The sequence below is a fragment of the Notechis scutatus genome, chromosome 2 (assembly GCF_049901735.1).
Source record: "Notechis scutatus isolate UNSWTSFEM ecotype Mainland chromosome 2, rNotScu1.2, whole genome shotgun sequence".
In the NCBI taxonomy this organism is placed as follows: Eukaryota; Metazoa; Chordata; class Lepidosauria; order Squamata; family Elapidae; genus Notechis; species Notechis scutatus.
The window spans coordinates 93,444,811-93,458,486 of record NC_142010.1 but is presented as its reverse complement, the minus strand read 5'-3'; the positions used below and the strand labels follow the sequence as shown (position 1 = coordinate 93,458,486).

At 35.8% G+C, this 13,676-nt stretch overlaps 2 protein-coding genes across 2 annotated transcripts in view; one reads left to right on the top strand and one right to left on the bottom strand.

The window, feature by feature from the left end:
* DOCK2 (dedicator of cytokinesis 2) overlaps window positions 1-13,676 on the top strand; it is a 316,367-nt gene that overhangs the window by 128,078 nt on the left and 174,613 nt on the right. The gene's annotated exons all lie outside the window — the stretch shown is intronic.
* The window catches only part of INSYN2B (inhibitory synaptic factor family member 2B), a 35,541-nt gene that overhangs the window by 18,131 nt on the left and 3,734 nt on the right, over window positions 1-13,676 (bottom strand). Inside the window, exon 2 of the mRNA XM_026688556.2 lies at window positions 8,054-8,128. Within this exon, the coding sequence (XP_026544341.2) occupies window positions 8,054-8,128 (75 nt within the window). The remainder of the gene's footprint in view (window positions 1-8,053; window positions 8,129-13,676) is intronic.

The following is a 13,676-nucleotide window of genomic DNA, read 5'->3' as shown; positions in this document are numbered from 1 at the left end:
CAGTGTTGTTTCAAAAGTTATTTAATTAATAATGGAACACATTTTTCATTAAATATAAGTCTTATGAAATTAATTTTATAAGCAGATATTGACTTATCTTGACTATAGACTAAATATGAAAATAAGAACTGTATAATAAAGTAATATCATCTCTTTGTCTTCAATATTGGATTTTTAAACATTATATTTAAAATTACTATGCTAATATTGTGTAGAGAGAACATTGGTTGTATTTTAAAACATTGATAGAAAGCTGAATAATGATCTAGTATTACAGAAATTAGTTCAATTTATATTCATATTCAAATACTCCTTTGTCTCTGTAGAACATACTACAAGCCAAGATTTTAAGCATCTTCTGGTAGGCTGAAGTAAACTACAATTTGATATTGCACCAAAAAGGACAAATTGTCTAATTTAAATTATGTTTATTACAACAAGCCTATATAGAAATGCTGGTTTCTGATACTATTTTTCAACAAAACACAATTTAACGTATCTCTTTTTTCCCCCATTTTATTCAGATGTATGAAACAAACTGTGGCCAGATTAATCCACATCTTAAAAACTCATGTATAAATATGTTCCAAACGAATAAAAGTTTGTGTTAAGACATGTGTTAAAAAAGTATTGAAACACTAAATAGGCTTAGTATTATATCAAAATTGTATCATTAAACTTAAAATTTCTATGATATACAGGTATATAATAATATGTATATGAAAGCTATCCAGATTATTTTGTTTTACAGATTATTGAGGCTTGGTAGGATTAACACTATAAGACACCTAGTTTTGTAACTGTCATATGAACTGGTTGAAAAGAATTGTTTCTACTCAGTTCAACTAATTAAGGTCAACCAAAGAAGAAGAATCATCTTCTAGAAGTTCAACCAAGCATCTACTGAATAATGTTGCTTTGATTTGCTTGAACCTAGATGCTGGTTGGGCAGATCCTTGGGAATTGATTGAAGTACAGTCTTGCTTAATTATCTGAGAAGAGTTTTAACCTGTTGGACTTGAGGAAATGGACAGGATCATTAAGGCTATGAGTTTTGTCATCTGTGTTTTTAAATCCATATTCCTCCTGGTTAATACGTCCTAGGAAGTGCCACGTGATTGGATCCAGTTGGATCCAAGCTGTAATGAATGCTTCTTTGTGGAAAGGGAAGGTTTCACCTGCTTTGAAAGAGGCAGTGGACTGTTACTCCTGAAGAAGTCATGCCTGGATTCAATATTACTGGACAATTTTTGCCCAAATCTCAATCTTCCATTTTACAGTGAAGGTTTCTGAAAGGATGGATGGCTTCCAGCTGCAAAGGCACTTGAAGGAAATAGATTATTTGGACACTTTCTATTCTGGTTTCAGGTGGTTGTAGCATTGAGACAGCATTGCTTGTGGTGGGGATGAATGGAGTGGTCAGTATGGCATATCTGGAATTTTCATTGGTATTTAATACCATTGCATATTAGAGAATTATTGAATGCTGGTATCCTTCTGGAGCAGTGTCTAGGACTGGAAATTGGAAACACAGTTTTACATATGTTTTTCCTCCTTCCTTGAGACCAATTCTATTTGGTGTTGTACAGGAATTGGTCTGATACTAGATTGCTGCTATGTTGGCAGGAGGGGTGGTTTCCGAATTTGTCTTTCTCTTCACTCCAATTTAGCAACCACACAAAGCTGCAGGGTGAAGTCATAATTGCCACAAAGTGAAGTATCATTAGTATGCTGATATATCCAGCTGTACCTGTGTGTCCCAGGCTGTACAAGTGAGGCTATACATGTGCTTATCCAGTGCCTGGAAGCTGCAAGGGTCTGTATGAAGAGGAACAGATTGAAAATTAACTCTAACAAGTGGCTCTTGGTTTGAAGCCCACTAGCTTTGGAGTAGTTCCTTTGATAACTTTAGAAAGGATAATACTCCTCAAGACACCACATTCTGAACACATCATTCCTGCTCTGCAAATAAGTGACCACTGACTGTGACTAGGAGAGCAATGCTGTGCATCAATTACACCTGTTTCTACACTATTAAGTTCTGCTTTCAGATGCTCACATCTTAGTCACTTCTTGTCAGGATTACTGCAATGCATTCTACATGGGACTGCCCTTCAAAAGTGTTTGGGACCGTCAACTGGTCCAGAATGCAATAGCACACAGAGTATTGAGTAAACCAAAGTGAATTATGGAGCACCTCCTTGCTAAAGTTAATAGTTCTCACCTTTAAAGCCATACATAACAAAAGACAAGGTTACTTGTGGACCACCTGTTTCCCCTTGTTTCTGACAAATAAATCTGACAAATAAACATGTTTTGGTTACTCCCAGTGAAATAGTGCATTTTTGTTGGACCCAAAACACATGCTTTCTTTGTTGTAATGCCTGCCCTATGTTTAGTCTTCCTCTGGAGAGCTAGGTGGTTCTAAATTTGTTGTTCTTCTGGAAGGCTATAAAAACCTTCCAGATAAAATAGTTTATTTGTAGAGTCTGATACAGGCAAGTCTGCTAATGAGGTTAATTGGTGAGAAGCTTTAGCTTTTGTATTTTGTATCCTGAATTATTATTTATGTTTTAAATTGTATTAAGCAATGTTAATTGCTTAATCAGGAGGCAACTGAACTTTCTTGTTTTTTTTCTTTTGAAGACATTTCGCTTCTTATCCAAGAAGCTTCTTCAGCTCTTTGTTTCAAAAGGTAAAAACAAGAAAGTCCAGTTGCCTCCTGAAAAAGCACTTTTGGGACAACCATGACCTGGATGACTAAGAATCTCTACAGACTGTTAATTGCTTAAGATGTATGACCATACAAAAGAGAGAGAATCTTTTCACATCTGACTGACATCATACTGATCCAGAGTTGGCACCACAGATCTATATCTACATTTTGAACCTATTCCAAGTGTTTAAACTGAGTCGGTAAAACTTTTAACTCTGCTAGGGTAATGTAGAAAATTCTGCAAGAACCAACCTACACTGTGTATTCCTGTACCATGCAGGTGGTGGTTTCCCATTGTTGGGAACCTTTTTCCATGTCCTCAATACTTTGTCTTCCCTTCTGAAATTAAAACATCATGGTGTTTTGTCACCATTTCAGAAGATTGAACATTAGCACTGAACAGCTTTTTGTAGCTGCAAAGGGACACAATGAGGCATGTCGTGTACTGAATATTAATATATGCACTCTCCCATTGGTCAAATCATGAATCCTTTGTGTGACAAAGATGACAACAGTGAGGACAGTTGTCTGGGCTTTACGAAAATGTTTCTGAAGCCTTTGTGGGAAAATGAAACCAGTAATTGTGTGGATATGCCACCTAAATACTGTGTTTCTCATATAATAAGGCCGGGTCTTATTTTTTTTTGAACCCCGAAAAAAATGGCTAGGCTGTCTTTTCGGGGGTGACTTAATTCCCCCCTCTTGCATCTTCAGGCGGGTGGGCGGCGACGGCTTGGATGTTGACCTCGGTGTTGGTGGGGCACTTCGTATTGAGGTCAATGCAGGCAGCACCATATCCAGGTGTGCAACAAAAGTACTTCCTAACAGCAAGCCCCCCCACCATTCCCCCCCATTTTGCATGTTTTAATATAGGCCTTAATTTGGGGGGAGAGACTTAATTTCATTTCATGCCAATAAAACGTGCTGGGACTTCGTATTGCGGGAGGCCGTATTGTTGGAGAAACAGGGTAGATAGCTATCACTAATTTCTGTGAAGTCATATTGTACCAGTTGCTGTTATTAAAAGTACTTTCATCTGTCCTCAAACTGGATCCTTGGGTGAATTTTTACATAGAACAGCATTTGCAACTTATGTAACTAAAGATGATTTTACTTCAATAGAGCCTAGTTACTTCTGTGTTCACTGAGTTTTACGTCCATATGAAATGCAAATGTGAGATTAAAAAAGAACTGGGTTCTGAGCAGGCAAAGGGTCTATTAAAGCCAAAACTGATAGATATTAACCACACAAGCATTAGTTTCTAACCCACAATATTGGCAACCATCAGTGGTGGGATTCAATTTTTTTTACTACTGGTTCTGTGGGCATGGCTTGGTGGGCATACTGTACAATCTCCAGTCAGAGGTGGTATTTGCTGGTTCTCTGAACTACTCAAAATTTCTGCTACCGGTTCTCCAGAACTGGTCAGAACCTACTGAATACCACCTCTGGCAACCATGTTATTCAAAGCCAGAAAAGTACCTTGAGTAGCTCAGTTTCCCCCAGATACCTCGGGACATTGAAACTCATCCAATTTAATATTCTTCCTTCAGGGGTAATAAAAGGCAGATTCAAAAATATCTCTTAAAGTAATAGAAGCTGTCCTTGTGGCTCAGCGGCAATGAAACACTCCACCCTCATACTTTTTATAAAGATAATCATAACAATATATTGACCCTGATTAGGAAAACTATATCTATATTAGTACTTCTGAACAACCAAGAATGAAATATTATATACAAATATGCTGCTCTGTAAGTTCTTCTGCCAATTTATAGCCAGGTAGTTTATGGTTGTGCTTGTGCTAGATATTACGCTAAGACTCCTACTCAGGGACTCTTTTATTGTAAATTATATGTGCCTTTCAGCTGTTTTCATGAATTTTGGTTAGTAAATGTAATGTTCTGTCTATTTATGTGACTATGAATTTCTTCTGTGGATACATGGGGTATCTAAATGTGAGGAATATTTAATCTGGCATTTTATGAATTTTTTCAGCATTTAGATCTATGTATGCACAACTAAAAAAAATTAGGAGTTTCCTAACATGCCTGAGATTCTTATTCCCATGTATTTCCTTTCTATATTGATCCTTTTCTTCTAAAGGAAATTTGAGATTAGCATGAAAAGATAGAGGATCAGGTGGTGCTTGTTGCCTTAGTGTAGCAATAATCAGTGCAGTTGCTTTGGAAAAAGGATGCCTGGTTCTAAAGAGTGATTCTGAAATACAGTGTACAGCTAGGTTAAACAATTATATTTTTGCACTCAGAACAGAAACCCGCTACAAACTGCATTTATATATATTTGTGTGTATATGTTCTCAAATAAACTGGCACAGAAACCACTGTCAAGCGGTTACTCTTGTCAGATATATTAATTCAAGTGGGATTCCAGAGTGAGTTCAACATGCAAGGTGATGGATCTTCTTTATTTCCTAATATACGGAACTTTTCTATCAAAAAGGGTTTTCACCTATTACCTGATTTTTGGTGATCAGTGAATTATTTGTCCACGTAGTTTGTTCCTGCATTCATATTAGCAACATGGCATTAGTAATTTCAGAATCAGGTAATTGAAGAAAATTTAATCATAGAATAGTTATAGCAGCTTCACAACATGCATGCTTCCTTAATGAATTTTTAATTCTTAAGATGCATTTTATATTGCAATTTAAGTATTAATTTATATATCAAAGCAAAGTATGTTCTCTATTGGGATAGTGGTACATTTTAAAAAATGGCCATCTGAGAGCCAAGTGAAGAAGCATCTCATGTAGAATGGCTAAATTTGAGAGAGAACTTAAAGCTCAATTCTCAGAGCATCCCCATGGGGGCAAAGACAGAATCAGATTGATGAAAGTAAAGGTGTTACTATTTGAGTCCCTGTCCTTTTTACATCCCAAAGTTGTACTCAGGCCCCAAAAAGGGTGGGGCTTGCTACACAATGATGAGCTCAGTCTTGTATGTGCTGTTACTTAAATACGTGAGACTACAGTCCTAATCTCACAATTTCACACTAATAATTCAAATAAATTTATCCTATTACACTGATATCTTCCTTATGAATATATGTCAAGCAGAGGTGGTATTTCAGCAGGTTCTGACCAGTTCTGGAGAACCAGTAGCGGAAATTTTGAATAGTTCGGAGAACCGGCAAATGCCACCTCTGTCTGGAGATTTTCCAGTATCCCTGCCACACTCACCAAGCCACGCCCACAGAACTGGTAGTAAAAAAAATTGAATCCCACCACTGATGTCAAGGCAGAGGGGGTGGAGCAGGGCTACAGCATGTCCTTCTAAATTTATAGCGCATTTTTATCATTGAAAGGACATTTGGGAGAAGAACAATAAAAGTCTGACTACATCTCTGGCATTTCTTCTGTGTGGCTATCAGTTTTTAAGCCTAGAAATATTATCTATACTTAAAGTTTATCACTTGTGCTTATGATGTAGTATCTTTCCAAAAAGGTATTTCAGGGAAAATGATGGCTCTTTGATATGCATCAACAGCTAACAATCACAAATGACAACAACATCACCACTCTTTGGACAAACTGGATTTTAACAAGCTTCCTTCAAGGCAACTAGCCTTCCTTTAAAGAAGAATTAATCATTTCCCATACCCAGCAACTCACCTGCCCTAGAGAACAGAAATAACTAGGAGAGTTTGGGATTAATACCCCTTTTCAGGATGGTTTTTAAAAAAATCAGTAATCTGATTTTTATTGACTTTAATCCTGTAAACCATCCAAGATACTTTGGCAAATGGGCTCTCTTAAACTCTCCTAAATAAACATGAAAGAATACCTTTTAAATTTAATCAGTGACTACAGATCAAAAGGAACCCTAGATAGTATTATAAGACACCTTAATTTTTATTATGCTAAATCTGTTTGATAGTTTAATGTGCATTGATGCACTCCAAATTTATTGGACTGGACTCCAATAAATTGTGGAAGGGTAGTTTAATTAATGTAACTGATATGAAAAATCTGCTGTGTTTGTAGCATCATATACCCTCAAACTGATCATATAGTTAATTTTTGTCTAGAGTTTACTTTGCTTTACTTTAAATTTCCACATAGTCTGCCTTCTTTTCAATAGTGTCTAACCAGTCACTATCAATTTATTTGTGTAATTACTTTCTTTTCAGTTTTAACCACCGATATACGAGTAGACCTGCCCTTTATTCCATTAATTTCCTTAACAATGTGAGAAACTTCGTGAAAGACACAGTTGGTTTGACTTCAGTAAGCCAACTCTGCCTTTGTCGAGAATTGCCAAATTGTGGAATTTCAGGAAAATAATATTTGCTCAATCATATGCTTGATGATATCCTGAATTAATTAATATGAAGTCAATATTTCCTATTTTTTTGAAGAAGGTTATTATGTATACATTTCTATAATTATAAACTCTGTTAGAAGAATGGCCATGCTTAAACTTCAGCTTTCCCTAATTGACTGTTGTCAGAGAGATAAAAAGCAATTTTGTGGATTCTTTTATTTGTTCAATATTGGCATGATGCTAGTTAATTGCCAATCTTCTCATACAGAAATTAATATACATTATCTTTTTCTGGAAATGTTCATTTGATTTATTTAAGAACCACCATAATCACAAAATATACAAGTAAGGTATGTTTAAATTTGGTTGCAAAATCCAACATTTTTAGATACCATAATTAGTCTTACATGAAGATAAGGAAAACAGCAAAGACAAGGTTTTGTCTATTCCAATCATACAACCTCCATCTGTGTATTTTCTGATGCTAAATAGAGCAAAGCAGAGGCTTTGATACCCGAGATTTAATTTACAGAGCTTTAAATTACTAAGTGGCTAGATTCATATAGCATGAACAAACTGAAAGTTGGTTGGTTATGACTTTGCCAACTGTGCCTTTATTATCGAGCCCATAGTTAAGGAAACACAGTTTTTAATAAGTTGTGTGAACCCTATCCTCGAATTGCTAAAGAAGAGTCAAATAAGTCATTAGTGGAACTGACCTTTTCCACAGTATTATTTTGTTTTAGCAATTGTAATTCAAAAATATTCTTTTTATGAGGTCTGAAGGTTTTCCTTAATGTTTTAAATCAGCAGCTCCTTTTTAAAAATGTCTTATAAAAAGGGTTTTTTTTCTATTTCTTTTCCCCCTCCCCTAAGTTTTGTCCACACTATAATTATGTGAAATCAATGGCACTTAATCACTGCCTTCAGCCACAACCGGCTTGCATCATTTGCACCCTTTAAGATTGTAGCACAATACCCATGAATGGAATACTTAATAATAGAACATCTTGAAACAGATACATACAATTACCCATTGATAGGAGGTACCTGTAAATGATACATGCGGTGTTCTGGCAAGTGCTGCAATTGTTGAGATCTTGGCCAGTGCGATAGAAGTTCCGTCTGCAATAAACAATAGCTGCTATGATTTATTTATCAAATCAGCAACTCTACATTTATTTCCTTGATATTCTATGCTCATTTTCTTCTATAAATATTAAATTTATTATAAGGATTTTGGTTTTAGTTTGGCAAAGGTTAATTGCAAGTCTAATTTTGATGGGAATAAGCTCACAAAATTAATTGGGAATATCTTTCTGTTATCTGTTATCATTTGCCAGGGTGGTGGATTCAGGTGGTCATTTTCATTAGCATGGAAGAAGTCTCAACCTACTCTTAAAATACATCTGATGGGGAAGAGCTAGGCATTAGCCAATTATCTTTTTGTAGTACAGGTAGTCCTCGACTTACAACACTTCATTTAGTGACCGTTCAAAGTTAAAACAGCCCTGAAAAAAGTGACTTATGCCTGTTTTTCACATTTATGACAATTGCAGCATTCCTGTGATCATGCGATCAAAATTTAAAGGCTTGGCAACTGACCCATATTTATGATGGTTGCAGTGTCCTGAGGTCATGTGATCATCTTTTGCAACCTTTTGACAAGCAAAGTCCATGAGGGGAGCCCTATTCACTTTAACAACGGTGTTACTAACTTAACAACTGCAGTGATTCACTGTGGCAAGATAGGTTGTAAAATGGGGCAAAATTTACTTGACAACTGTCCTGCTTAGCAACATAAATGTTGGGCTCAGTTGTGGTTGTAAGTCAAGGACTACCTGTACTAACTGGAATAAAGTGCAACTAATATTATGGAATTGTCATTTGGAACAATTGAGATGCTTCAAGCATAAATGCATTTATTTACTGATTTGTTTATTATTCATTCATGCTCATCAAATGATTTAGAGTGGCTGCTTTGAGAAGTGGCTGGTTCTCTGATGGTATTTGTTTAGCACAACTCTCAGTAGACATTGTGACTATGAATGTCTGCATATATGTCGAGCTAAAAATAAGCTTTTGAAATTTATATGAAGCACAGATTAATAGTGATAATTCCAAAAAACACTTAGGGGGATGCTACAGATCCATGGGTTTCTTCTGTTTATGCATTTGCTACATCATTTTCTGCACTATAATCTTCCTAATTCATACAATTTTTATTTTGGAACATGAATAAACATCTTAATTTTTTCCAAGATGGCACATAAAATAAAAATAAAATATTTATATTTTAGTAATATATTTGCTGCTGATGGACCATATTATTACAATCCGGTTCTAGTAGACATTATTTTAGGGAATAATCAAGGCTGAGCTTGGCATATATCCATCAAGATCAAGAATCACAGCAATAGCAATAGCACTTAGACTTATATACCACTTCACAGTGCTTTACGGCAGTGGTGGGATTCAAAAATTTTTACTGCCAGTTTTGTGGGCATGCCTTGGTGGGCGTGGCAGGGGAAGGATACTGTAAAATCTCCAGTCAGAGGTGGTATTTGCTGGTTCTCCAAAGTACTCAAAATTTCCGCTACTGGTTCTTCAGAACTGGTCAGAACCTGCTGAATATGACCTCTGCTTTACAGACCTTTATAAGCAGTTTACATAGTCAGTATATTGCCCTCAACAGCCTGGATCACCATTTTACCAACCTTGAATGGATGGAAGGATGAGTCAACCTTGAGCTGGTGAGACTCGACTGCCAAACCACAGTCAGCCAGCAGTCAGCAGAAATAGCCTGCAGTACTGCATTCTAACCACTGCACCATCATGGGAGAAAGGCAGTAACTCAGTCCTCTTTACAAAGAAATGACCTCCATGTGAGACTTTAGTGGGATTCTTGGCCTGAAGAATAATAATTAACCAGGAGTTTTTGACTGATTATTCAGCCTCAAATGAATTCCTGACTGCTTTCTGGGGGACTCATCTTATTCCTTTTCTAATAGAATGATTTTGTGCTACCATAACATTTTTCAAGAAATTGAAGTGTTGGTTTTGACTGGACATATATGTGTTATTTTCCTTTTGACAAAGCAGAAGTTGTCTGACATTGCCTTCTGAGTTTTTCCAAAAATGTGTGGTTTCCCAGACTAATTTAAGTCCTAGGATTCCTTAATGAACTCCTGTCTGTATGCTAACTAAATTTGATCCTGCTTCATTTTTTGTACACTGGCCAAGTTCTGCTGGTCCTCTTGTAATGCTTTTGGATTACACTGCTATAACATTGTTAAAAGAAACTCCAAGTGTGTGTATGTGTGTGTGTGTGTGTGTGTGTGTGTGTGTGTGTGTGAGAGAGAGAGAGAGAGAGAGAGAGAGAGAGAGAGAGAGAGAGAGAGATGCCTTTGAATCAGTGTTGACTCCTGGCAACTGGCTCTACTAGTTTCTGTACTTTTCTGGGGAAGATTTCAGAAATAGTTTGCCACTGCCTGCTTCCTAGGGCTAAGAGAGGGTCATTGGCCCTCCCCTTTGTGTTGTTCTATAATTATTGTGCTCATGCAGATAAACAAAAATGCATATACACATATTCAGCACTAAGGGAAAATCTAGTTCAGTAAATAAATGCTTCCTTTATTCATAAAACAACAGATGAGAGTTCCAAGAATACACGAGGGACAAAGCATTAATTCTTAAAGAATGAGTATATTATCTAGGAGACCAAGTTGGCTTTGGACCATTGTTGAACTATTTCATTTTTCTGTGTGGTTTAGGCTTGTTTCTAGCTGAGTGAAATAAATATGCTAATTATAGTAGCATAAGCTTATGATAATGTAAGAATGGTTGTTGTATTTTTCCTCTGCAAAGGATCGTTTTTACTTAAGGAATCTAAAAACTGTTAACATTATGAGTGCATCAGTGAAGACTGGAGTTGTCAAACACATTTTAGAGCTATTATGGAATTTCACTAGTTGTTAAAGACTATTGAAGCATCTCTGGTCCTGAACTTATGCAATTTATGTAATTAGAATGGCAGTAAACCTTGCTTTTCACACTAATGAATCATTTTATGGCTATTAAGTTCCTCTGATAGATACAGAAATTGGAACTGATATTGTTTATGCATTTCAGGTTGTAATTGCTTTGGCAGTATTTTTAACATTCAGAGCAAATATCATGCTTCCACACATTGTACCTCATGTGCATCAAAATATAGATTATCTAAATGAGATGAATTCAGAGAAATTCACATTATGAAAGGGGACCTATAGCCAAATACATTGGGATGAATAATATTAAGTTAGACTTGGAGTATATTCTAGGTAAGAACTGCACAAACGCAAAATATAGGTTGCTTAATAATGGTAATTTTTCCAGTGGTTTTAAAAATTGAAAACATTTCAACTTTATTAAAGATTAGAAAAAACATATTTGTAGGAAATACAAATTGCTGATTGATTAGGAAGGTACAAAGATGGAACCAATTTTGCTTCTTGTTGAATATGTAGGTCATGGGTTTTTTTTAAATGTCCCTATAATGAAGGGGTTAGAGTAAATGTTGAGTGCTGAGTGGAACAAATATGTTAATTGCGGTAGCATGACACCCAATGAGCATGAAGTAGTTTATTATAATAGGAGCAGTATGAAAATTAGTGGTACCATGACATTCACAATAATTAGGGAATTTCTGTAATGTTTCCCTACAGTGAATTAAACTCATTCTGTTAAACATGGCTCTTGCTCTGTCTGGACAGGCTGTTGCCTTGGCCAAGTAGAGTATCATATTTTGGCAAGTTAGACCTGTTGAAGAGTTACTGCTATGAAATGACTCAGATTTGTTCACTCCTGAGTTTGAGATGTAAATCATGTAAATCATCTGGTCACACCTGAGTTTGAGATGTAAATCATTTTCATTTTTAGTTTTACACCTTTTCTCTTTTATGTGATTTCATTCATGTGTTTTTTTAAAATTTTTACTCTTCTTATTTGGTATATTTTATTTGATACAACATATCATTATATTTTGGGGTATGTGATAAATCATTCAGTTATTTTAAAAAGTTTCTCTTCCATTTTTTTGTGCAGCTATCAATGCTCTCCAAATTTTGAGAGGTTCTTTGAAAAAAAAAACTTTAAAAATTGGTAATATGAGTTCCATTCATTTAAGGTGATCATTTGATTGAGTAGCTTGCTTTCTGGAATTTCCGTTTCAAAGTAAGTTTTATCATTAAAAACCTGGTATCTTTAAATCTAGTTTCTTTAAAAAGATAGGTATTACTGGTCCATCAGTATGCATCCTTAAGAAAAGGAAACCAATTTAATCTTTGCAGCATCCTCATATTTAATCCCATAATTCTTGATTTTAGAATCAATAGAGATTTCCTAAGATAGCAGCAAATAATATTATGTGTAAAAACATATTTACATCTTGTAATAATGAAATGCTAACTTCAAAAGTAACTAGATTTGGTTAGGAGTCTTGGTGCTTTTATGTGGTACATAAAAGGACCAAGACACCTAACAGAATCTAGTTACTTTTTCATAAAAAGTGGTATAAAATATATTCTTTTTCTCTGTAGCTTTGTAAGTGGACAGTAATCAAAGGATAATTTTCCTTTTTATAAGGAAAAAAGTTTCAGAGGAATTCTAAGTCCTAGCATAACAGTGCCCTACTTGAAGTTGTCAGTACTTACAGCCAGTAAAATTTAATATCTTGCATATCTTTCACCATGTAAATCCAGTAAAATGAATATAAGGCAGAAAGGCAATGCTTATATATAAAACATTACTTCTAATTTAAATTCTTAGATACAGATTGATATCCACACATGCACAAATATATATATATATATATATATATATATATATATATATATATATATATATATATATATATATATATATATATGTTTTCTTAAGTTTTCGCGGTACTTACATGTATGGTGTTCGGCTTGGTTGGGTATTTTCCCGTCATTGTAGTTCTTTTAAAGTTGTAGCAACGTTTCAGCAGAATCTCATCTGCCATCATCAGGCTTCTGTATGTGTCCGTCTGTGAGTCAGACTTTTACAGTAGTTTCAGATTTGAATTTGGGGCAGCCTATTGCTGTGCCAGAATGGTTTTCTTCATCCTGATTGGTTGGGAGTCTTGGTCTGTGTTTATTGGTCTCGGAGTTTGCTGTGTTCTGCTTGATTGGTGTCTCTAATATCTTCTGTCTGTTTTTGGCTCTTTTTGTATCTTGATTGGCTGGCAGCATTGTGTTGCTTAATGGAGGCCTTTAGTGCAGCTTGGCTCGGGTAAATGGACGGCTATCATTAGTTAGGAAGCTGGGTTTCATCTGGGTGCCTGGTTGGGGTGTGTTTGAGCTGGAGGTATCAGGGGGATCTGTTTGTGCCCAGGTGTTTGCCTGGCTTGTGGTGTGGATTTTTGTTTGTGAGTGCAGGCTTCCAAATGATTGACAGCCTGGTGGAATCATCTCTTCTGTTCATGCTTTCTGGTCTTTTTCAATCTCTATGGCTTCTCTGATGATTCTGTGATTAGGGTTTTCTATAGTGGCCAGGGTTTTGGTGCCATTGAAGTTGATGCTATGACCTGTGGCTTCCATGTGTTGGACTAGTGAGGAAGTGTGTTCCAGATTTTTGACTGCATTTTGTGTTCATCCAGGCGGGTGCTTAT